This window comes from Budorcas taxicolor, chromosome 1 (assembly GCF_023091745.1).
Source record: "Budorcas taxicolor isolate Tak-1 chromosome 1, Takin1.1, whole genome shotgun sequence".
Taxonomy (NCBI): Eukaryota; Metazoa; Chordata; class Mammalia; order Artiodactyla; family Bovidae; genus Budorcas; species Budorcas taxicolor.
The window spans coordinates 43,497,199-43,522,150 of record NC_068910.1 but is presented as its reverse complement, the minus strand read 5'-3'; the positions used below and the strand labels follow the sequence as shown (position 1 = coordinate 43,522,150).

At 45.3% G+C, this 24,952-nt stretch overlaps 1 protein-coding gene across 1 annotated transcript in view; it reads left to right on the top strand.

Annotated features, from left to right (window-relative positions):
* LHFPL4 (LHFPL tetraspan subfamily member 4) overlaps window positions 1–23,721 on the top strand; it is a 28,904-nt gene extending 5,183 nt beyond the window's left edge. Inside the window, exons 2-3 of the mRNA XM_052647333.1 lie at window positions 20,079–20,315; window positions 23,621–23,721. Coding sequence (XP_052503293.1) covers window positions 20,079–20,315; window positions 23,621–23,721 — 338 coding nt within the window. The remainder of the gene's footprint in view (window positions 1–20,078; window positions 20,316–23,620) is intronic.
* The last annotated feature ends 1,231 nt before the right edge of the window (window positions 23,722–24,952 follow it).

Genomic DNA, 24,952 nt, shown 5'->3' with positions numbered 1-24,952 from the left:
GGGAATAAAGACAGGACAAATTTACCAGAAGAGCTGAATGCTAAGTGGAAAGACTGGGAGACCCAGGTGGCTCTTTGTGGAGTGAGGTGTCAGCTTTTCAGGGCTTGTCAGAATCTCTCTGCTGTGCTTTATCTGGTCTTTCCCATTTACGAGGTGCTAGCCATTTTCACATTCATTATGTCATTTGCTCTTCATCTGTTAAAATGACTTGTCTAAAGGTCAGACATCTAGCGAAGGGAGGAGCTGAAACTTCATATGAGTCTAAATGGATCTAGAATCTGTTTTTACCCCTCAACTGGGACCCAGGATGTGAATATACACATTACAACAGTAAGGTCAATGTACTGAGTGCTTACCTGTGGGCTGAGTGAGGTTAGCCAAGGGGAGGTTGCTGGCTGGAAGCCTGGTTCAGGGTCAGAGGGGGCAGTGTGGAGAAGTGGTGGAGGACTTAGAATTCCTGCTCTGCCACCTCCCAGTTGTGTTCCTTGGATAAATGGGGTTTCTTCTCCGATTCTCAGTTCCCTTTTCGGTAAGATGATGATTATGCACCTACTTCAGAGGTGATGGAAAGAAAGAAATGAAGCCATGGGGCTGAAATGCTGAGTGTGGTTCCTGGTGTACAGTGATCAACCGATGAATGGTCACTCGTATTCCTGTGACGTAGTCTGAGTGAAGAGCTGCTTGTGAGGAGTCCTTGCTGCTCGGGTGAAAGACTCTGGACTTGCTGAGTTGATCAGAGGCCTTGAGAAGCCAAGGACTGTTAGCTGGGAAGGGTTCTACTCATCAGCTGGCTCCACACCCTCATTGTAGAGATGAAAAAACTGAGTTCCAGAGAGAAGAGACAGATTCACGGTCACAAAGTGAGACCCTTCTTTCTACAGAAGGGAGATGATTCTGACCACATTTACTCAGTGTTGAGGGCCCACTGTGTGCAGGGCACTGGCTGGTGCTAGAATCACCATGGAGAAGAGAGCATGTGAGATGGAGTGGGAGCTGGGGAGACTGACGGTGACACCAGGGGTTGGGTAGTGATCACAGGTGAGCATCTTCCAGCCTAAGATGTGTGTCCTAAATCATCAGGGGTCTCTGTGCTACAGACAGTGACGTCACTACAGCTTAGAATATGTATCCACATTCCTCCCCACTTCCGTGGGTTATGTGTTACATCTGGTTTGGGGTTTTCTTCATCCAGAGAGTCTTTGTTGTATGCAGTGAGACCGCTGAGCACATGTGGGGACTTTCTTTCCTCCTACCCTTTTTCCCTCCCTCCTTTTCTTTCTCCACCAACTCTCCTTTCTTCCTTCTTTCTTGCTTTCACCTTCCTTCCCTCCCTCCCTTCTTTCATTTTCTGCTTTGCTCCCTCTCTCCCTACACCCTTCTCACACCAGTCCTCTTACTGACAGCCTTCTCTGTGTGTTAGGCTCAGGGAAGCCTGAGTGAGTCCTCTTTCCCAGGAATTCCCCACGCGGTCCAGTGGTTGAGATTCCGAGCTTCCCCTGCAGGGGGCGCGGGTTCCATCTCTGGTCAGGAAAGTCCTGCATGCTGCGTGGTTTGTGCTGTGCTGTGCTTAGTCGCTCAGTCGTGTCGGACTCCTTGCGACCCCACGGCCTGCAGCCCGCCAGGCTCCTCTGTCCATGGGGATTCTCCAGGCAAGAATACTAGGGTGAGTTGCCATGCCCTCCTCCAGGGGATCTTCCCAACCCAGGGACCGAACCGAGGTCTCCTGCATTGCAGGCAGATTCTTTACCATCTGAGACACCAAGGAAGCCCAAGAATACTGGAGTGGGTAGCCTATCCCTTCTTCAGGGGATCTTCCCAACCTAGGAATTGAACCGGGGTCTCCTGCATTGCAGGCGGATTCTTTACCATCCAAGCTACCAGGGAAGCCCATGGTATTGCCAAGGGGGAAAAAAAAGGAGTCCTTGCTCATAGTATAATGAGAGATGTAGGAAAGAAATCAGATCATCACACTGTAGGATGACACATGAAATGACTGAATCACGCAAGGGTATCTTGGGGGCACGCACTTCTGACACATTAAGGACAGCCAGGGAAGTCTTCCAAAAAAGTAACAGTGTTTGAGATGAGTCTTAAAGGATGGGGAGGAAGGAGAAGCGGAACCAGGCACAAGAGACAGTATGATTTAAGGTGCGGAGGAGGGGAAAGCCTGGTCCATTTCCGGCGCCACAAACAATTAGTGTGAAGGGAGGTGAGAGCTGAGACTGGGAAGATGGACAAGGGCTGCACCGTGGATGCCTTGTACACCGCGCTGAGGAGTTTAGACTTTATAAGCAGCGGATAGTTGTTGACTTTTTAAAGAGTGTTTAAAATTCTTTGACTTTTGTTTTCCTTTTGGAAAAGTTAATACATTGCATATGAAACAAAATTCAAAAGATAAAATGACGTACAATCACATGTGTCCTCCCTGCTCTCATCCCTCAGGGATCCTCCCAGAGGTCTCTTCCCAGGGGCCTCTTCTCAGGGGCAAACACTTTTACCATTTCTTGAGTATCCTTTCTGAGAAATTGCATAAATATACAAGCAAATGCCAACAATTTTTTTTTTTTTCATCAACGGTATACTAGTTATCTATTGCTGCAGAGAAAATTACCCCCAAACCCAGTGGCTTACTCATTTCTTATCTCTGTTTCTGTGAGTCACAGGTATTTGGGAGCAGCTTAGATGGGTAGTTCTGGCTCGACGTCTCTCATGAAATTGCACCCAAGACCTCAGTGAGGACTGGGGTCAGTTGAAGCTTGATTTGGGTTGGAAGAGACCTCAGAATAAGTGATCTGAGAGAAAGAAGAAGATACATTGTGCATCCCCCTCTTTTGGTAACAGCTTTATTGGCATATAAATCATGTGCCACAAAATTCTCATGTATAAAGTGTACAGTTTAGTAGTTTTTAGTATATTTACAGAGTTGTGTAACCATTACCGCAATTGATTTTAAGATATTTACATCACCTCAAGAAGAAGGCTTATACCCTTAGGTTGTCACCCCCTAAGCCTACCATCCCCATCCTCTCCCTCCTCTAAGCAACCTTTAACCTACTCTCTTATCTAGTAAGACTGTTCTGGGCATTTTGTATAAATTGTTGTTGTTTAGTCACTAAGACATGTCTGATTCTTTTGCAATCTCATGGACTGTAGCCTACCAGGCTTCTCTGTCCATGGGATTTCCCAGGCAAGAACAGGAGTGGCTTGCCATTTCCGTCTTCACTTGTGTGAATAGAATCGTATAATTTGTGGTCTTTGTGAGTGACCTCTTTCACTTAGCAAGCATAATGTTTTCAAGGTTCATTCATGATGTAGCATATGTCAATATTTCTTCCCTTTTTTATGGCTGAATAATATTCCACTGTGTGGATATACCACATTGTGTTTATCCATTTATCAGCTGTTGGACATTTGGGTTGTTTCTATCTTTTGGCTATTTTGAATACTGTTGCTGTGAATATTTGTGTACAAGTTTTTGTGTGGATACATGTTTTTGGTTCCCTTGGATATGACATGTTTTCAGTTCCCTTGGATATATATGTGGGAGTGGAATTGCTGGCTCAAGTGTCAACTTTAACATTTTGAAGAACTGCTAGATTGTTTTCCAAAGTGGCAGTATCATTTTACATTCCCACCAGCAAGTGTGTGAGGGTTCTTATTCATATCCTTATCAACACTTGTGTTATTATCTTTTTTTTTTTAACCTGACTTTTTGATTATAGCTATCCTAGTGGGTATGAACTGATAATTCACTGTGGGTTTGGTTTGCATTTCTCTAACAACTAAACATCTTTTCACATGCTTGTTTGCCATTTGCATATCTTATTTGGAGAAACATTTATTCAAGTCCTTTGCCCATTTTTTTCCTTTCAGTTTTATTGAGATGTAATTGACACATAGCACTGTATAAGTTTCAGGCATACAGCATAATTTGGCTTACATATATTATGAATGATTATCACAATAAGTTTAGCAAACATCCATCATCTTCAGTTCAGTTCAGTTCAGTCGCTCAGTCGTGTCCAACTCTTTGCGACCCCATGAATCACAGCACGCCAGGCCTCCCTGTCCATCACCATCTCCCGGAGTTCACTCAAACTCACATCCATCGAGTTGGTGATGCCATCCAGCCATCTCATCCTCTGTCGTCCCCTTTTCCTCCTGCCCTCAATCCTTCCCAGCATCAAAGTCTTTTCCAGTGAGTCAACTCTTTGCATGAGGTGGCCAAAGTATTGGAGTTTCAGCTTCAGCGTCAGTCCTTCCAATGAACACCCAGGACTGATCTCCTTTAGGATGGACTGGTTGGATCTCCTTGCAGTCCAAGGGACTCTCAAGAGTCTTCTCCAACACCACAGTTCAGAAGCATCAGTTCTTCGGTGCTCAGCTTTCTTCACAGCCCAACTCTCACATCCATACATGACCACTGGAAAAACCATAGCCTTGACTAGACGGACCTTTGTTGGCAAAATAATATCTCTGCTTTTCAATATACTATCTAGGTTGGTCATAACTTTCCTTCCAAGGAGTAAGCGTCTTTTAATTTCATTTTTTGCTGCAATCACCATCTGCAGTGATTATATAGATACAAAATTAAAGAAATAGAAAAAAATTTTTGTGTGATAAGAACTCTTGTGATTTACTCTTTTTTGTTTGTTTTTAGGATTTACTCTCAACAACTTTCATATATAATATACAGCAGTGGTAATTATATTTCTAATACTGTACATTACATTCCTAGTACTTATTTATCTTATCCCTGGAAGTTTGTACCTTTTGACCACCTTCATCCTATTCTGTCTCACTCCACCCCCACCTCTGATAACCACAAGTCATCTGATTTCTTTTTCTGATTTTTTAAAGTATAATTTCCCTACTGTGCTATGTTAGTTCCTATCATACAACATAGTGATTTGATATTTCTGTATATTTCAGAATGATCACCATGATAACTCTGGTTACTCCGTTACTGTACAAAGACATTACATAGTTATTGACTATATTCCCCACACTGTATCTTACATACCCATAACTCGTTTATTTTGCAGCTGGGAGTTTGTACCTCTTAATCTCTCACTCACCTATTTCTTTCCTCTCTACATCCCCTTCCTCTTTACCCATTTTCAAATTGTGTTATTTTTCTTTTGACTATTGAGTTGTAAGAATTCTTTTTGTTCTTGATATAAGTCCCTTATCAGATATATGATTTGCATATATTTTCTAGTATTCTGTGGCTATCTTTTCACCTTCTTGATAGTGTTCTTTGTAGCACTGAAGTTTTAAATTTATATAAAGTCCAACTTATCATTCTGTTGTTGTTGCTTGTGCTTTAGATGTCATATCTAAGAATCCGTTTCCAAATCCAAGGTTACAGAAATGTCCCTGTATGTTTTTCTCTAAGAATTTTATAGTTTCCATGCTTACACTTAGGGCTCTGATCCATTTGAGTTAATTCTTGTGTACGGTGTAAGGCAAGGGCTCAACTTCATTCTTTTGCTTGTGGTTGTCCAGTTGTCCCAGCAGTGTTTATTGAAAACAGTGTTCCTTCTGAGTTGAATGGTCTTGGCGCCCTTACCTAAAATCAACTGACTATGAGTTAATTTCTGGACTCTCATTTCTGTTCTGTTGATCTGTATGTCTACCCTTATGCCAGTAACAGACTGTCTTGATGACTGTTGCTTTCTAGTGAGTTTTCCAATCAGGAAGTGTGAGTCCTCCAACTGCATTCCTTTTTCAAGATTGTTTTGGGCATCATACTGCCTTTTTCTAAAAAAAAACTGAAGTATAGTTGACTTATACAATATTTAATATTGTGTTAGTTTTATGTGTATAACAAAGTGATTCAGTTATATATTTTCAGATTATATTCCATTATAAGTTATTATAAGATACTGAATATAGTTCCCTGTGTTATTATAGTAAATCCTTGTTGTTTATCTATTTTATGTATAGAATTTTGTGTCTATTCATCCCTTATTCTTAATTTATTCCTTTCCCCTCTCCCTTTCCCCTTTGGTAGCAATAAGTTGGTTTTCTAGTTGTGAGTCTGTTTCTGTTTTGTATGATATTCTCTGAGTCCATCCATGTCCCTGCAGGTGACAGTATTTCATTATTTTTATGACTGAATAACATTCCATTGTGTATATATGTATATCACTTTTTTTTGGTCTTTTCTGGATATATGTCCAGGGGTGGGATAGCGGGATCATATGTTGCCTCTATTTTTAGTATTTTAGGGAACCTGCATACTGTTCCCCATTGTGGCTGCAATAATTTACTTTCCCACCAACAGTGTAGGAGGGTTCTCTGTTCTCCACATCCTCTCCAGCATCTATTATTTGTAGACTTTTTGAGGCTAGCCATTCTGACTAGTGTGAGGTAATACCTCATTGTGGTTTTTATTTGCATTTCTCTAATAGTGATGTTGAGCATCTTTTCAGGTGCCTATTGGCCACCTGTACGTCTTCTTCAGAGAATTATCTTCTGCCTTGCTCATTTAAAAATTGGATTATTTGGTTCTTTTGAGTTGTATGAGCTATTTATATATTTTGGTTATTAACCCCTTGTCAACTGCACAGTTTGTAAATATTTTCTCCCATTCTGTAGGGTGTCTTTTCATTTTGTTGATGGTTTTCTTCGGTATGCAAAAGTTTTTAAATTTGATTAGGTTGCATTTGTTTATTTTTGCTTTTATTTCTTTTGCCTTGGGAGACTGATCCAAGAAAATATTGCTACGCTTTATTTCAGAGAATGTTTTGCCTATGTTCTCTTTTAGGAGTTTTATGGTGTCATGTCTTATATTTAGGTCTTTAAGCTACTTTGAGTTTATTTTTGTATATGGTGTGAGGGAATGTTCTAATTTAATTGATTTACATGTGGCTGTCCAGCTTTCCCAACACCCTTTGCTGAAGAGACGATCTTTTTTCCATTGTACCTTCTTGCCTCCTTTGTCGTAGCAACTGCCTTTTATGTTCTAATCTCAGACATCACAGACCACTTCTGCCACACTCTATTTTTAGAAGTGAGTTACTAAATCCAGCCCACATTCAAGGGAAGGAGAATTCAGCTCCTCCTCTTGAAAAGAAGTATATTTTAAAAGTTGTGGACATATTTAAAAACCACCACAAATGGTAGGATACTAAACAGTTGGTTTGTCTTGCTTTTTAAACTCAACAACACATTTGGAAATTGTACCAAATCAGTGTATAGAGATCTTTTTCTTTAAGAGCTGCATAATATACTTTTTTTTCCCCAAGATTTCTTTGGTGTGGACCATTTTTAAAGTCTTTAATGAATCAGTTACAATACTGGTTCTGTTTTATGTTTTTGGTTTTTTGGCCACGAGGCATGTGGAGATTCTTAGTTCTCCCCAACCAAGGATTGAACTGACACCCTCTGCACTGGAAGGCAAAGTCTTAACCATTGGGCTGCCAGGGAATTCCTATAATATACTTTTGTATGGCTGCGTCATCATTTAGAAATCAATATTTAAATTGTTTAGAACATCTTGCCATAACAATATTTCAATGGATAATGTTGTATATAAATAATTAAGACACATATGTAAGTATTAAGATAAAATAAAGACCTAGAGTGGAACTGTCAGATTAACTGGTCTCCGCGTTTACAATTTTGACAGATTCAGTCATAGGCTCCTCCATAGACGTTACACAAAGATACACTCATAGCAACAGTGTATGAGGGTACCTGTTTCCCCACATTCTTGCCAACTGAATGTGTTATCAAATATTTTATTTTTGACAACCCAATGGGCAAAAAGTATTCTTATGGTAGTAATTTGTCTTTCTCTTAGGAATGAGGTTGACTGCCTTTTATATATACAGGCAAACCTCATTTTATTGCAGTTCACTTTATTACATCTCACAGATTTTTTTTTTTTTTTTTGACAATTTGAAGCTTTGTGGCAACCCTGTGTTGAGCAAGTTGATTGGTGCCATTTACCCGATAGCATTTCCTCCCTTCATGTCTCTTTGTCACATTTTGGTAATTCTCACAATATTTCAAACTTTTTCATTATTTTATTTGTTATGGTTGATCTGTGATCAGTGACCTTTGTAATTGGCATTTACTTTAGCTATAAAGGATTTTAAAATTAAGTTTGTATTTTTTTTAAGACATAATGCTATTGTACACTTACTAGACTACAGTATAGTGTCAACATAACTTTTATATGTGCTGGGAAACCAAAAATAAGTTTGTGTGACTTGCTTTATTGTGGTGGTCTGGAACTAAACCCACAATATTTCCAAGGTGTTCCTGTCTTTTTTCTGTAAACTGTCAGTTCATAAATATTTTTCTACCAAGCTAATGGTATTTTCCTTCTTTGATTTGTTAAGAACTCTTTGTAAGTTAAAAGTTAGCTCTTGGTGATATGAGTTGCAAATATTATCCGTCAGTTTGTTTTTTGATTTTGTCTGTGGGTGTTTTCTCCATGGTGAAATTCTACTTTTCTCAGCTTAAGCAGATTACCAGTTCCTTCCGGTATGGCTCCTGAGTGTCGTATTTCACCGAGAAAGGTTTTGGAGTGTTTTGAGTTGGGATGGGAAGCATAGATCTGGTTGTTGGTAGAGAGGATGGGCTGGAGATGTGAAGAGGTTGAGGGCTGAACTATTCTTATTCTGACAGTCTTTTATTTTTGTTTTATTCTTTTCGTTTCCATTTCATCTTATCCATCATTATGAACCTTTAATCCCAGAGCTGTTTAATGGCATAATGAGAGCCCTGGATCAGGAGTCTGCCTGGCACAGAGTGTCTATTGAATAAACAGATGATGAGCTCTGATTTAAGTCCTAGCTCCACCACCCGCTCCTTTGGAGGCAGCATATTCAGTGGTCAGCCAACCTGAATTTGAATCCTGAGTGTGGCATTACCAACTAAAGTGTCCTTTGGAAGGTTATACAATTTCTGACTCGAAGTTTCCTCCACTATAAAATGGAGACTATAATAGTAACTAGCTCATATCCAATGGTTAAGACTTTGTCTTCCAATGCAGGGGGTGTGGGTTGGAGCCCTGATGGAGAAGAAAAGATCCTACATGCCTTGTGATGAAAAAACCAAAACATAAAACAGAAGCAATATTGTAATTACTTCAATAAAGACTTTAAAAATAGTCCACATCAAAAAAATCTTAAAAAAAAAGAAGGGTCTCTTATCTTCTGGGACTGGAGGGAAGTTAAGATTAGAGTGAATCTAGGTAAAATTGTCATCAATTAAAAAAACAAAAAGAAAGGTTGAAAACTGAGAACTGGGAGATATACCTAGAAAAGCAGGGAGCTTAGAAAGTTTGGCCTTGGAATTTGGGGTCTTATTCCTAGGTTCTGAGCAATTACATTTAGGCATGGGAATGATCAGGGCCAGATGTGGGTTTAGCAAGATGACTTGGGCAGCTGCTGCAGGGAACAGACTGGAGGGAGACTTGATGGGAGATCAGGAGCCTGGTGGAGGGCAGTGGCAGTGGCAGTGGTCCACGTGAAAGGGGCTGAGGCTGGAGGAGGGGAAGGAGGAGACCTATTTAGGAGCCCAGCAGGTGTGTGTCTGGTGGGGCGAGGTGAAGACAGGCAGCTCTTGCAGATGATTCCAGGTCCCCTCATTGAACGACTGTGTCTTGGAATGTCATGCTCAGGCTGGGAAATGCTGAATTTGTCAGAGGAAGGGTCTGACAGCTGTTGGCTTTTCAGGCCTTGGCCTGAGGAGAGCGGTCTCAGCTGGAGATGCAGATGTGAGTCTGAGTGTGGGTGAAATGGCCCCGGGAAGAGGAGAGAGCATGTGGAAGCAAAAGAGGAGCCAGCCCAGAAACACCAACCTTTCAGATGCAAGGAGGAGGAGGAGCCAGAAAAGGCGGCTTGGAGAGAGGAGCCAGAGCAGCTGCTCAAATTAGCAACAGAGAAGCTGAGAACAGCCCCGAGAAAGGACAGCTTCCTGGAGGAGCCAGAGGGGACTGGGAAGGGATGGGGTCACCTGGATGGGCCTGGGCCAGACTGGAGGAGTGAGGCAGGAAGCAGGGAGAGCGGCAGGGGACTTCTGCCCGAGTCCTTGAGCTGAGTGTGGCAGAGCTGAGCCAGGGCAGCGGGGGATGCAGCAAGCGGCGGATTCCAGGGTTGTCCAGAGGCCATGTGAGGGCTCTGTGCAGGCTGGACCCAGGGGTGGTGCGGTAGATACTGTTCCCAAATGTTATCACTACTGCACAAAGTGACAGGTACCCCATTTCTCTGTAACAGCATCTGTGACACCAGGTCCAATTATTTGTGTTCCTAACAGTCCCCTGACTAAACTGTAGTCTCCTGGAGATCAGGAACCACAACCCAGGGACTGAATGGCTTGGAGGAAGTGGCCCAGGGAAAGGGAACAGTGAGTGCCAAGACCTCTAGGGCAGGGTGGGTAGGGCTGAACAAAAACCGTAGTTAGGGTTAGTGTTAGGATGACGGTTGGAAAGGAGGTGCAGTGTGGCAGGACTGTAGGGATCCAGAGGCCGAGTGGCTTGGAGGCAAGTAGGGGGAGCCCGGGGGCCACACAGTCCAGGACGAGGCCCCAGGGATTATCCTGAGCGTAAGGGGCAGCTTGGGAAGGTGTTGAGCAGGTGAGTGAATGGCGCTGTCTGCTTTGGAAAGCTTCCTCTGAATGCTGAGTGGAGAGCGGACGAAGAGAGGGCAAGGATGAGAGCAGAGAATCCAGTTAGGAGTCACTGCGGTCACGCGGGAGGGAGACCACGCGGCCTCGACAGATGGCTGCAGTGGAGACAGAGAAAAGAGGTCAGCCCGAGATACGTTTTGGAGGTCAAGCCAGTCGGCCCTGCAAGTGGATGGGATGTGGGGGTGAGGGAAAGGGAGGAGTCAGGGTGCCTCCGTCATCTGGGTGCTGGGGGGGCCGTGGGGAGCCAGGATTCCCACCCCTGAACTCCCCAGCTGACAGAAGTGCCAAGATTGGACCTGGATCTTCAAATCCAGCGGGCTGCGGTGACTGTTAAGAGACCCCGTCTCCCCTGTGCCACAAGCCCCTGCCCTGGGAGGGGCAGGATGGAGCTGGTGCGAAGGACGTGAGGACAATCTCTGTCTCGGGGTAGAGGGGGATTCTCCCTACAGCTCCCGGTGCACCGGGCCTGGGGAAGCACTCCCTTGCAAAGCTGTGGTCACAGTGCCAACACAGACCCTTTTCCAGGCTCCTCTCAGCCCCAAAGTCGGCCTGGTTCTTTCTAGAAAAACCTTCCTAAAGGTGAGGAAGGGGCTCACAGAAGATAGGACATGAGCAGCCATCCGTGCATCCTGCGCTATACTGCCCCTCCGTATCTCTCACCTACAGCTTTGTCAAATTATCATTGTTCTTTGTATGAACACTGGAGAATATAGATAAGCAAGATTACACACGTCATCTCACCCTCCCAGAAGCAGTCATCTAAACTGTTGGTCTGCAATCGTATAGAGTACTGGTTATGAGCAGGCTCTGGAGCCAGACTGGCTGGGTCCAAATCCTGGTTCTGTAACTTACCAGCTCTGTGGCCTTAGATAACTTGGATTACCTCTTTGTGCCTCTATGTCCTCAACTATGAAAAGAAGATAATAACAGCACTTATTCCACAGAGTGTTGTGGGAATTAAGTGAAGTAATGTGTGTAAGATACTTAGCATAGGACCTAGTGTGGTAAATTTATATAACTATTGCTATAACCATGTAAGTATCCCCAAAATGAAATTACATTGTATGTTATTTTTCACATCTTTTTGAAACCTAATGTATCATGAGTAATTTCTGTATCATTAAATCTTACTCAATATAATTTAATAGGGGAATAGTATTCCATGGTATGAAAGAATATTCCTGTGATGTTGGATAATTAGCTGCTTCTTTCTTTCCTTCTTTCTTTTATTATATCTCCCTCTGCCTTCCTTCTCATCTCTTCCTTCTTTTCTTTCTTGCAAATAATGACACGATAAGACATCCACATAGCTAAATCTTAAGAGTACATTCTTGAGCATTTTCTTAGGATAAGGTTTTATGTTTTTTGTGTGTGTGATTAATTCATTATTTCTGTGAGTTTCACTTGGCTTGTGCATTTTGATTCTTTGCTGCTTTAATTATTTCATTCTGAGTGAAAAATCTCTGGCAACAGTCACTTATTAGCGATCAGCTCCCACCTACCTTATGGTTTCAGTAGGTCACTTATTCACGTGGTCCTGGATTCAAAAGGGGCCACAGCTTAGCAGTGCAAGGGCTCTGTCCTCAGCCCCTAAGTTCCCTCCTCAGAAGTGACCAGGGTTATCAGTGTGAATGTTACGTAAGTGGACACAGTCTTTCCCAGTGTTATGACTCTAAGAGGCATCCAAATTGTTGCATGTGGCTACAACAACAAAATACCATAGACTGGGGTGGTTTACACTTATTTTCTCTTAGTTCTGGAAACTAGAATTCCAAGACCTAGGTTCTGGTGAGAGTCCTCTTCTTGGCCTGCAGACAGCTACCTCCTTCCTTCTTGCCGTGTCCTCACGTGGCAGGTGAGGAGAGACAGCAAACTCTTTGGTATCTCTTTTTAAAAGATTTATTTATTTTTATTTATCTATTTCGGGCTGTGCTGGATCTTTGCTGCTGTGAACTTTCTCTAGCTGCAGTGAGCGGTGGCTACTCTGTTGCGATGCATGGGCATCTCGTTGTAGTAGCTTCTCTTTTTGTGGAGCACAGGCTCTAGACACGCAGGCTTCAGTAGTTGTGGCAAGAGGCTTTTTAGTTCCTCTTCACTTTCTGCCATAAGGGTGGTGTCATCTGCATATCTGAGGTTATTGATATTTTTCCTGGCAATCTTGATTCCAGCTTGTGCTTCTTCCAGCCCAGCATTTCTCATGATGTACTCTGCACATAAGTTAAATAGGCAGGGTGACAATATACAGCCTTGACGTACTCCTTTTACTATTTGGAACCAGTCTGTTGTTCCATGCCCAGTTCTAACTGTTGCTTCCTGACCTGCATACAGATTTCTCAAAAGGCAGGTCAGGTGGTCTGGTATGCCCATCTCTTTCAGAATTTTCCACAGTTTATTGTGATCCACACAGTCAAAGGCTTTGGCATAGTCAATAAAGCAGAAATAGATGTTTTCCTGGAAATCTCTTGCTTTTTTCATGATCCAGCGGATGTTGGCAATTTGATCTCTGGAAATCTGGAAGGTCACGGTTCACGTATTGCTGAAGCCTGGCTTGGAGAATTTTGAGCATTAATTTACTAGCATGTGAGATGAGTGCAATTGTGTGGTAGTCTGAGCATTCTTTGGCATTGCCTTTCTTTGGGATTGGAATGAAAACTGACCTTCTCCAGTCCTGTGGCCACTGCTGAGTTTTCCAAATTTGCTGGCATATTGAGTGCAGCACTGTCACAGCATCATCTTTTAGGATTTGAAATAGCTCAACTGGAATTCCATCACCTCCACTAGCTTTGTTCGTAGTGATGCTTTCTAAGGCCCACTTGACTTCACATTCCAGGATGTCTGGCTCTAGGTGAGTGATCACACCATCGTGATTATCTGGGTCATGAAGATCTGTTTTATACAGTTCTTCTGTGTATTCTTGCCACCTCTTCTTAATATCTTCTGCTTCTGTTAGGTCCATACCATTTCTGTCCTTTATTGTGCCCATCTTTGCATGAAATGTTCCCTTGGTATCTCTAATTTTCTTGAAGAGATCTCTAGTCTTTCCCGTCCTGTTGTTTTCCTCTGTTTCTTTGCATTGATTGCTGAGGAAGGCTTTCTTATCTCTTCTTACTATTTTTTGGAACTCTGCATTCAGATGCTTATATCTTTCCTTTTCTCCTTTGCTTTTCACTTCTCTTCTTTTCACAGCTGTTTGTAAGGCCTCCCCAGACAGCCATTTTGCTATTTTGCATTTTTTTTCCATAGGGATGGTCTTGATCCCTGTCTCCTGTACAATGTCATGAACCTCCATCCATAGTTCATCAGGCACTCTATCTATCAGATCTAGTCCCTTAAATCTATTTCTCACTTCCAGTGTATAATCATAAGGGATTTGATTTAGGTCATACCTGAATGGTCTAGTGGTTTTCCCTACTTTGTTCAATCTAAGTCTGAATTTGGCAATAAAGAGTTCATGATCTGACCCACAGTCAGCTCCTGGTCTTGTTTTTGCTGACTGTATAGAGCTTCTCTATCTTTGGCTGCAAAGAATATAATCGATCTGATTTCAGTGTTGACCATCTGGAGATATCCATGTGTATTCTCTTGTGTTGTTGGAAGAGGGTGTTTGCTATGACCAGTGTGTTCTCTTGACAAAACTCTATTAGCCTTTGCCCTGCTTCATTCTGTACTCCAAGGCCAAATTTGCTTGTTACTCCAGGTGTTTCTTGACTTCCTACTTTTGCATTCCAGTCCCCTATAATGAAAAGGACATCTTTTTTGGGTGTTAGTTCTAAAAGGTCTTGTAGGTCGTCATAGAACCATTCAACTTCAGCTTCTTCAGTGTTACTGGTTGGGGCATAGACTTGGATTACTGTGATATTGAATGGTTTGCCTTGGAGACGAACAGAGATCATTCTGTCGTTTTTGAGATTGCTTCCAAGTACTGCATTTCGGACTCTTTTGTTGACTATGATGGCTACTCCATTTCTTCTCAGGGATTCCTGTCCACAGCAGTAGATATAATGGTCATCTGAGTTAAATTCACCCATTCCAGTCCATTTTAGTTTGCTGATTCCTAGAATGTCGATGTTCACTCTTGCCATCTACTGTTTGACCACTTCCAATTTGCCTTGATTCATGGACCTGACATTCCAGGTTCCTATGCAATACTGTTCTTTACAGCATTGGACCTTGCTTCTATCACCAGTCACATCCACAACTGGGTACTGTTTTTGCTTTGGCTCCATCCCTTCATTCTTTCTGGAGTTATTTCTGCACTGATCTCCAGTAGCATATTGGGCACCTAGCGACCTGGGGAGTTCCTCTTTCAGTATCCTATCATTTTGCCTTTTCATGGGGTTCTCAAGGCAAGAATCCTGAAGTGGTTTACCATTCCCTTCTCCAGTGGACCACATTCTGTCAGACCTCTTCACCATGACCCGCCTATCTTGGGTGGCCCCACATGGCATGGCTTAGTTTCACTGAGTTAGACAAGGCTGTGGTCCATGTGATTAGATTGACTAGTTTTCTGTGATTATGGTTTCAGTGTGTCTGCCCTCTGGTGCCCTCTTGCAACACCTACCGTCTTACTTGGGTTCCTCTTACCTTTGACATGGGGTATCTCTTCAGGGCTGCTCCACTAATCCCGTCATGGGGCTCCACCCTCATGACCTCATCTAACCCCAATTACCTTCCCAAGGCCTCTTCCACAAATACTCTCACACTGAAGGTTAGGGCTTCAAAATATCACTTTTGTGGGGACCCAGTTCAGTCCATAGCAAACCTCTTTGGAGACTGCTCAGGAAAAGAAAGCCCTGGGGGACATCCAATCTGACCTCCTAGTAATGGGTAGCAGCTGTGGTACATCAGGCATGGAGGGGCCAGCTGAGCGTAAACAAAGGCCTCCCTCTAGGAGTGACTGGCCCCATGGATGTCCCTTGAGGATAGTGTAATGGTATCATAATGAAACTCTGCTAAAATAACTAAGCATAAAATGCATAATTAAAAAGCTTTATATAAAGGCACATTTACAGCACACACACACTTTAAAGAAAACAAATATTGTTTATTTTCTTTTACTAATTCATCACTTTTTTAGTCTCATTCTGGGTTTATTCTCCAAACCCAAGTTATCATTTTTCCTTTCAACTTTCCTTTAGTTTTTAAAATTATTCTTAAAGGTTTACACCTTTAAGAGGATTTCATGGCCAGACATAGGTGGAAAAGGATTGGACATAATAATATTGTTTTTTATCATCAAAGTAATCTATGCACACATTAAATACTTCCAACAGTATGGGAGGGCAGAGAATAAACAGTGTCTCTCTCCTTTCCTCCACCACACCGGGCTGTGTTTCAGAGGCGCCCATCATTAAGTTGCTTCTGTATCCTTCCAGAAATATTTATATAGACTTGCAAGTTTATGTGTGTATATATGTGTATTCTCTGAAAAAACCAGTATTTTTAATTATGTTTTTTAATTTAATGAGTAATACATGAATACATTCACTCCATGAAGAGCTGAAGTATTACAGACAGGATAAAGTCCCCATCTTCTCCTTGCCCCAAGGCCACCATGGTTATAAACTTAATTTCTGTATTTCCAAGATATTTTTGTGTGCATTACATACACATCCATGAGGAAAATACTTCATGTCATTTTCTGTGTTCCCGTTCCTCCCTTCCTTCCTCTCTTTTTTGATAAAATACACATTACATAAAATTTACCATTTTACCAATTCCTAGGTGTCCAGTTCTGTGGTATTAAGTACATTCACACTGTTGTGCAATCATCCGTACCGTCTATCCTCACAACTCTCTCTTCACCTACAGAACTGAGACTCTGTCCCCATTAAACGCTAACTCCCCACACCCTCCCGTCATCCCTGATGACCAGTATTCTGCCTGTAGGAATCTGACTGCTTTCGGTTCCTCATGTAAGTGGAATCATACAGTATTTGACCTTTTGTGACTGACTCATTTAATTTAGCATAGTGTCCTCAAGATCCCTCCACATTGTGGCACCTGTCAGAATTTCCTTCCTTTTCAGGGTACTCTGAGGTGGCTCAGAGCATCTGACAGGTAAAAGTGTCCAGCTTGAACCTAAGAACAACGTTTGGTTTCTCTCTACCACGGGGCTGCAGAGAGTTGGATGTGACTTAGTGACTGAGTGCATACACATACTTGTGATTATAGTTTCCTTCTATCTATGGCAAATGATCCTGGTTTCCTTTCTTTGATAGTGATATACAGCTTACTTTGTAAGTAAATGCCTCTCAGTTTAAAAGTAAGTCTACGGCATTCCCTGGTGGTCCAGTGGTTAGGACTTTGTGCTTTCAACACCTAGGCCCTGGGTTCAGTTCCTAGTTGGGGAACTAAGATCCCACAAACTGTGTAGTGTGGCCAGAGGAAAAAAAAAGAAGTGAGTCTGCTCAAAGAGAAGCATTAAGTGAAGACCTGTCTGGGTTTGAATACAGAGCCCACCACTTCCTAGCTGTGTGACATGGATATGACACTTAGTTCCTCTGCTCCTCAATTTCCTCATCTGCAAAATGAGGATGATCATTTTTCCCTCCTCTAGATTTGTTGTCGGATTAAATGAGATCATGCATGTTAGGAGCTTAGCACCCTAGCACATAGTTAAGCACTCAGTACTATTTGTTAGCATTATCATATTAATAACTTTAATTTCATTCATCTTAAAGTTCTCGCACCTCCTGGCTGCTTGGGAAGTCAGTGGACTCTAGGGTGACTGGACAGTCGCGCCCCATCTGAGAGCGCCTCCCCCTACACCAGTGGTTCTCAACCAGGGACAGCTTTGCCTCCAAGGTGACATCTGACAGTGTCGTAAGGCACCGTGGGTGGTGGGTCGAGGCCGAGGGGGACGCTATATATCCCACAATGCACCCACCCACCCCACCCTGCACCTTGCACCGGTGTCTACCCAATTCAGCCAGCTCATCACTTCAAAAAGATACTTGAACTTGTACTCCAAAGACCTCGGTCTCGGTTTCTCATCCAGCAAATGGAGGTGTTGAAGGCTGCCTTCCCTCTAGTCATTACACTGACTGTTGAGCCTCTTGATCACTTACCTGGCCTACACTGTCCCTAGAGGTCTCTTCCTGTCTTTCCCAGGTCTTAGGAAACCCATCCGAGTGACTTTTCTCCATTTGCTGTACTTCTGGGTGTTTCTTGTTCCCAGAGCAGTCTCTGGGGCCCCATCGCCACCACCGAGAACACTGCCGAGCAAAGGAGGGCAGAGAGAGAGAGTGACAGACGGAGAGGTCCCAGCCCCTGCCTTCTCTGAGCGTCCCTGTAATTCTGGGTCTCTTTCTAGTCGCTCCCTGACACATATAAGTATTCTATTTGTATATTGATTTGATTCCTCTCCACACACCTCTGCTTCTGAGGACAAGAAACCATGCCTGCCAGTGTCCCCAGCAGCCTGCACAGTACCTGACACATAGCAGATATTCAGAATTTATTTGTGGAATATATGGAGAGTCAGAGAGGGGAAGGGTGAGGGGATAGGTAAAGAGAAGGAAGAAAAGTGAGAAAAGAAAGAAGAGGAGGGGTGTTGAATGAATGTCAGATGCTGAGATCTAAGGAGAAAAGAGGGTCAGGACTGAGGCTTGAGAACTGTATGGACTAGCTGGAGAGAGGGGGAGGCATGTGAAGAGGGAGGCAAAAAAAGATGAAAAGGGTGGAGAAGAGGAAGGAATGAAGACGCACGACTAGAGAGGCACGTAAGTGATGAGGCACGGAGACCAAGAGAACGTGCAGGCGCAGAGCCCTGGGGAAGAAAAACTCACTTAACGCTGAGCTTGCGGAGGGAGGAGGACCACCCGCAGGATACTGCCGCGTTTCTATGGAGACGGGGATGCTCTGGGCGGGAGAGGAAACACTGTATGGGGAGAGGAGGCAGAGGGACGGGGTGGGTTTTCCTCCTCCCTAGGCTCTTTCCTCACCCCTGGCTCAAGCTGGAGATTCAGGACCAAGAATGGGGAGGTGGGAGCGCACTCCTCCGACCCCTCAGAGTGCCCTGGGGATGCCATCTGCCACTTCTTCATCCCTGGCAACTGACCTTCCTCCTCTCTGCAGGGTCCTGGAGGGTCTTGGAAGGTGTTAGGGGAATATAGGGAGATGAATGGGTCAAGCCCTCTCCAGAGGCTCCTCCTCTCTTCCTGCCCCATAAATGATAGAGCACCTCTGGGCTCAGTTCTGGGCCTTCAAGACAGTTTCTGTAATGTCTAGTCCCGGGAATTTACATGTCCACAGCTCCCACATTTATATCTCCAGCCCTGAGTGCTCCCTGGGTTTTCTTCCCCATTTGGGTTTCTAAAGGGCATCTTCAAACTGGAACTCTTTTAACTCACCAAGCTCATTCTTGCCTCAAGGCTCTTTGCATTTGCCACCCCCTTTGCCGCAAACTCGTTTCCCAGCCGTTAAATAGAGGTGGCCTCCCCTTGAACACTGTATGGACTAGCTGTATGGAGCATTGTCTTGAAGAAGGCGAGCACAGGAGAGGGGAATGAAGGCCTGCTCCTGTGTGTGTGTGTGTAAGATCAGAGTGCTGTTGAGGCGCCCTGTGTCAGTGTGAGGAACACATCCTTGGGGATGTGTGGAAGGACTGTCCTATTGGAAGGTGGGGGGTGAGACCAGAAGAGGCAGAACTCAGGCAGGGAGGAGTCTGTGCTGTGGGGAACGCTTTCTCACATATGGTAGTTGAAGGAAGGAGATGGCAAAGCCAGGGGTCCCTACCCACCCTGGGGACTAGCTGTGTCTCGTAGGCAGTGGGCAGAACTGACCACCACCCCCACTTTGTCATCACTGTCATCTTAAACCCAGGTCTAGCACCCTGTGGGCCTGGCATGGGGTCAAGGGCCCCCTTGCTCCAACCTGAGCCTTTGGGAGCCTTTGCGTCTCACACACAGTGATGCAGTCTCCGTCGGACTGTCAGATACTAAAAGGGCAACGTCACTCCAGCAAACATAGTCAAAAACTCTCACTGCCAGGAGGGGGAGATCCCAGCCTGGAGGTGGCCTACTGAACCTGGAACATGGCGCTCAATAAAAATTTGTTGAGTAAATGACAGAAATAAAAAATAAAGAATGAGGATGAGGGAGCGATGTGCCAAGATACTAAAGGGAGCTGAAGGAAGTGACCCTGATTTGCTGTTTTCCTCTGTCTCCAGGAGGGCTTCCTGGAGGAGTTGTTGATCTGATGGGGCAGGCAAAGGCCTTGCATTTCTGCTCTTCGAGGCATGAGGCCCTCCTAGAGTTTAGTTTCTAGGTCGGTGGGAGATGAACAAGCTCCTGGGCTGATGGGCCGAGTGGGGGTGCGGGGTCCCAGCCTACGGGGGGCTTTCGGTGGTCCTCAGGTTCTGGGAAGTAACCAACCCCTTCTCTCTTGCTTCCTGACCCGGCGGTGGGCTCGGCCCGGCGCCCCCTCAGCTCTGTGCCTCGTGTTGGGCTGCATGATCTTCCCCGACGGCTGGGACGCCGAGACGATCCGGGACATGTGCGGGGCCAAGACTGGGAAGTACTCCCTGGGGGACTGTTCGGTGCGCTGGGCGTACATCCTGGCCATCATCGGCATCCTCAACGCCCTCATCCTCTCCTTCCTTGCCTTCGTGCTGGGGAACCGGCAAACCGACCTGCTGCAGGAAGAGCTCAAGCAGGAGAACAAAGGCGAGTGGGCGTGCTTGGCGCGGCGGCTGGGGGTGGGGCGGGACACCTTCCAAGTCAAGAGAAGCCCAAGCAGGAACCCTTACAGAGAGGCCAAGTGCCTTGGAGACAGTTTGAGGTTATCCCTCAGATCTAAACATTTGCAGGGGCCTGACCCAGCAAACTCTACCATGAGTGTAAACCCAGGAGAAGTGTGGATAAATGCTCTTGGCAGCAGTTTCAAAATCGCAAGCAACTAAAAACAGCTTGGAGGATGGATAAATACACAGTGGTGTATTCACATCACGGAATTGTTTACACGTGTGGAAATGAATGAATGCCAGTTTTAGGTAACAATGAATGGCTACATCCTGTAAACACAATATTGAGGCAGGGGGACTCAAATTCCAGAAGATGACAGAGTAATAATTTTTTAAAGCTAAAAACTAATTAACACTACACTAAATACAGTTTAATATTGTATTTAAAAACAAACAAACAAACAAACCCAAATGATCAATACAAAAAGTAGGATGGTGGTTCTCTGTGGTTGGAATGGAAGCAGAGAGGCAAGGATGTGAGGTGGGGGACAGGTGGATGGGTACAGATTACTGGTGAGTTTTTCCAGCATGGTGAGCCTACAGATGTTTGGTACAGTATGCTTTATACCTAGTATAGTACACATAAACCTCCATATGTATCAGGTAACATTAATATACAGTAAAGAAAAAGCTGACACCACCAAGGCCAGAGCCTTAACCACTGTTATCAGATGCTTACCTATGTGTCTACGTACATCCTTTTATGAAATACATGGTTGTGTCACGTTGATATAGGAGAGGCATCATGGAAACAAATCCCTCCTCAGGTGGCTCTTGGCGCTCAGTTCTAGAGCACATCTTTAAGATCTTTATCATTTTATGGAGAACCATCTTGTCCTTTTCATCCAATGCTTAGTGTTACATAAGACGACAGAATTGTAGGTTCTTAACCATTCTCCTTGTAGGGGCTGTTAGGGAGGTTCCCTGTTTTTTCTTTCTTCTTTCTGTTACTGGGAAGGTCATTACAAGAATGACTGTCTTGGTCTTTGTTTTCTGTTTTCTCAGTGTCTTTCCCTGAGGTGGAACTGCACACTCACAATTGTAATGATAATTCCAGATTGTTTTCTAAAGGAAGGTCAGGCCTCTGACCCAGAGGCCCACACTGCCCCTGGAGAAGGGGGAGACACTCTGCCTGTCTGGGTGCCCGTTTACTGCCTTGAGAAATCGGATTTCACCGTTTTCTTAGTCTCAACCTTCCTTGAACTGTTAGCAGATGCTAGATCTATGTTCAGCACTTTCCTTTAATTACATTCATCTGAGTCTCTCATCTATAAAATGGGCACAATGATAGCGACGGTTATTAGCTCATTTGCCAGGAGGTACTCTAGTATTGTGGTGTGAATACACTTGGACCATGAAGGCAAATTATTTGTGTTGGAAGTAGGTTGAGCTAAGAAATGACTTTACCTCTTTGAGCCTGTTTCCTGCAGTACCTAAATGAAAATGGTGGGGAAAAAAAGTAAGACTCAGGTCCTTTCTATCCCCTGAGGATACTCAGAGAGCTGATCTGTGGAGTTGTCCATAGTTGCCATCCTCTTGGTATGATGGGACTTGGATACAAACAGGCACACCAGACGACCACAGAGACACTTGCCCCAGTGCTGGGCTTTGACTCCCCGGACTCTACCCAACTCACCTCACCTGAGCCCAGAAGAACCCCTCAGAATTGTCTTCATGAGATGAGACAAGGGATGAGGGGAGGCCTTCCAGGTTCAGAACAACCTTTTTATTTCATCCTCCTGAGACGCTTCCTTCTACAAGTCAGATGTTTCTCATCTTAGAGAAATCTGAGTGATACTGACTCACATCCCAATCCCTGTTCTTCATGAGGTTTCCTTCTCTGAGGAGAGTGACCCCCTCCCCATGATAGGGAAGACTCAGCCTCCAGTCTAACGTGTCTTAGAGGTGATTACTGGAGTAAGAGAAAGAAGAAAAGAGCAGATTTTGTCTACTGAATCAGTACTCCCCCAGCTGTGGTTTGTGTAAAAATTTCAGAATGCCAAAAAATATTGAGGGTTTTGTGGCCTATTTCACGTAATGTAGGTTATGTATATTTAACGTGTTTTAAATGAAGGTTACCATCTATTAAGCATTTAGTAAATTAGAAAAAAATTAAATTGGTTGCTAGTACTTTCACAGTATATAAGTCAAATCATTATGCTCTACACCTCCAACTTATACAGTGCTGTATGTCAGCTATATCTCAATAAAACTGAAAAGAAAAAAAAAAAACAAAACGACGGTGTTGAGAAAGCTACCACCTTACAGGGCTGTCCTGCAATGAAGCAAAATTGTGCCTATGAAGGGGCAGGTGGTGAATGCTCACTGAAAGCTGTCACTTGTCACAGCTTCCCATTAGGCAGGCACCGTGACCATTTTATAAGTGGAACGGCCGAGGTCTGGAGAGGTCCAGTAACTTACCTGAGGTCACCTAATTGGTGGAGCCAAGATTTGAGCCCAGGTCCAAGTCTGAAGGCCAAGTTCTTCCCTGCTGCCAGTCCCCCTTTCAGAGCCCTCCTGGGCTGCTGAGCTGTCCTCTGAGGCTCCTGTCTCTGGTGTCACAAACACCTGGTGCTGTCTATGGTCTTCGCGTGAGGTCGGAGCCTGCCCTCTGGTGGCTGCTTCCAGAAGTGCAGTACAAAGACTGACGTGGCCTTTTGGAGGGGGTTTGCCCATGTGGGTACCACTCAGCGTCCTCTCCTCCTTCCCTAAAGCGCCCTAAAAATGACATAAGGGAGCCCCAGTTTGCCTTCCTTCAGCATCTGGGGATTTCCTTCCCTCACTGGGCACTCAAGGTGAGTGAGCCTCACAGCTCAGTCCTGAGCCAAAGCCCTGCGGAACAAAATTAAGCTCTACAGTACTGGCATTTTCACTGTGTACTATGTGCAGGGCCTGGCGTGCTGCAGTTCATGGGGTCACAAAGAGTCGGACACGACTGAGTGACTGAACTGAACTGAACTGAGAGCCCTTGGCAGGCGTCATTTATGTCTTTTGACCCCTCAGAATCACTCTGAAGAAGGAGGCTATTATGTCCGTTGTACAGACGAGGAAATTGGGGCTCAGGCTGAATGAGCTGGCCCAAGGCCTCCCAACTCGTCAGGCCTGGTGGCATTTCAGAACCTGTGCAGCTCAGCCCTCCACCCAGCTCTGCCCTGAGGAGGGGCTGAGGGAGCCCCAGTGCCGGGTGGCCTCTGACTTTCTCCAATTCTCTCTTTCTGTCTCTCTTAGATTTTGTGGGCTCTACAGTAAGCTCTGTGTTGCGGCCAGGGGGTGATGTCTCCGGATGGGGAGTCCTCCCGTGTCCTGTTGCTCACACACAGGGACCCTGAAGGCCGGAATCACAGCCCAGGAGTTGATCTGCCCTCGGCTTGTCCTGTCTCCTGCCCTCTCATCCCTCCATTCACGCTCCGAGGGAAGACCCCGATCTTGGACTCACCTCACCTGCTATCTGCCTTCGAACTCTGGGCTTTGAAGAGAGGCTGGGGCTGACATGCAGCCTGGGGGAGGGGAGAGGCCCTGCAGACCCTGGGGGTCTGCACTTACTTCAGCTGACCTAAGGGAGCTGGCCCCCAGCCCCTGGCCTCCTCCTCTCCAGCCTGGCCGGGGCCCTGCTGAGTCTCTGGGGAAAGAGGCGCTGTGGCTTCCCACCAGGCTCCCCCAGTCTGGAGGGCTGCGGCCTGGCTCCATCCTCGCCTCCTCTGGTCCCCACCTCCTGCAGAAACTCATTCAAGATACTGCTCCAGGGCAGACCGGACTCTTTCCTACCTTTTTTCTTTTTTGCCAACAACGGTTCCATCATCTCCTCACAGAGCTCCAGGCACCACCGGCCTCCCTGAGGCCCCTCTGCTCCAGCCTGCTTCCAGCTCTCCCGAAGGAATCCAAGCTGCACCAAGGGAGAAAGCACAGGGCCTCCGGGTCTGCTGCTGACTGGGGCCCTGTCAGCACGGACTCTGAGCCAAGACAGGCCGCTCCGGAGGCCGCGCTCAGACTCCTGTCTTGGTGGCGTGTGGCTGCTGCAGGCTGGGGCTGAAAGTGGCTCAGCCTGGGGCTGGCCATCTCCTCCCTGCGTGGATGGTTCACCAGGGACTGGACCTTGACCCTGGCCTGTTTTGTACAGCATAGACTTCTTGGCCCTGTTGTCAGGGTTGGGGGTTGGGGGAGAGGCCCATGAGTGGGGAATTAGGGGATGCCTCACCCCTCTGCCCCATCTCATGTTGTCCCCTCACCCCCTTCTGCCAAGGGCAGAGACTGTCTTGCCTCTTTGATACTTTTCTGCATAACTTGAACTTGCAGGTCACCTCTGAACAGGGTACCCCTGTCCCCATCCCCAGGCCTTGTAACCCTGTCCCCACCTCTTCCTTCTCCCTGCCCACCTCTTGCCTTGCGGTTTGCCCACGGTCTCAAACCCAGTGGGCATGCTTGGAGCCGAGGCATGAGTGAATGTGTGTGAGTGTGTGTGTGCGCGCCTGTGTGTGTGTGTGGGGCAGATGAAGGGTCCTCTTTCTCCCCTCTGCCCCTGGGAGCACAGGATGGAGACTATAGGTGTGTCTGACCTCCCGT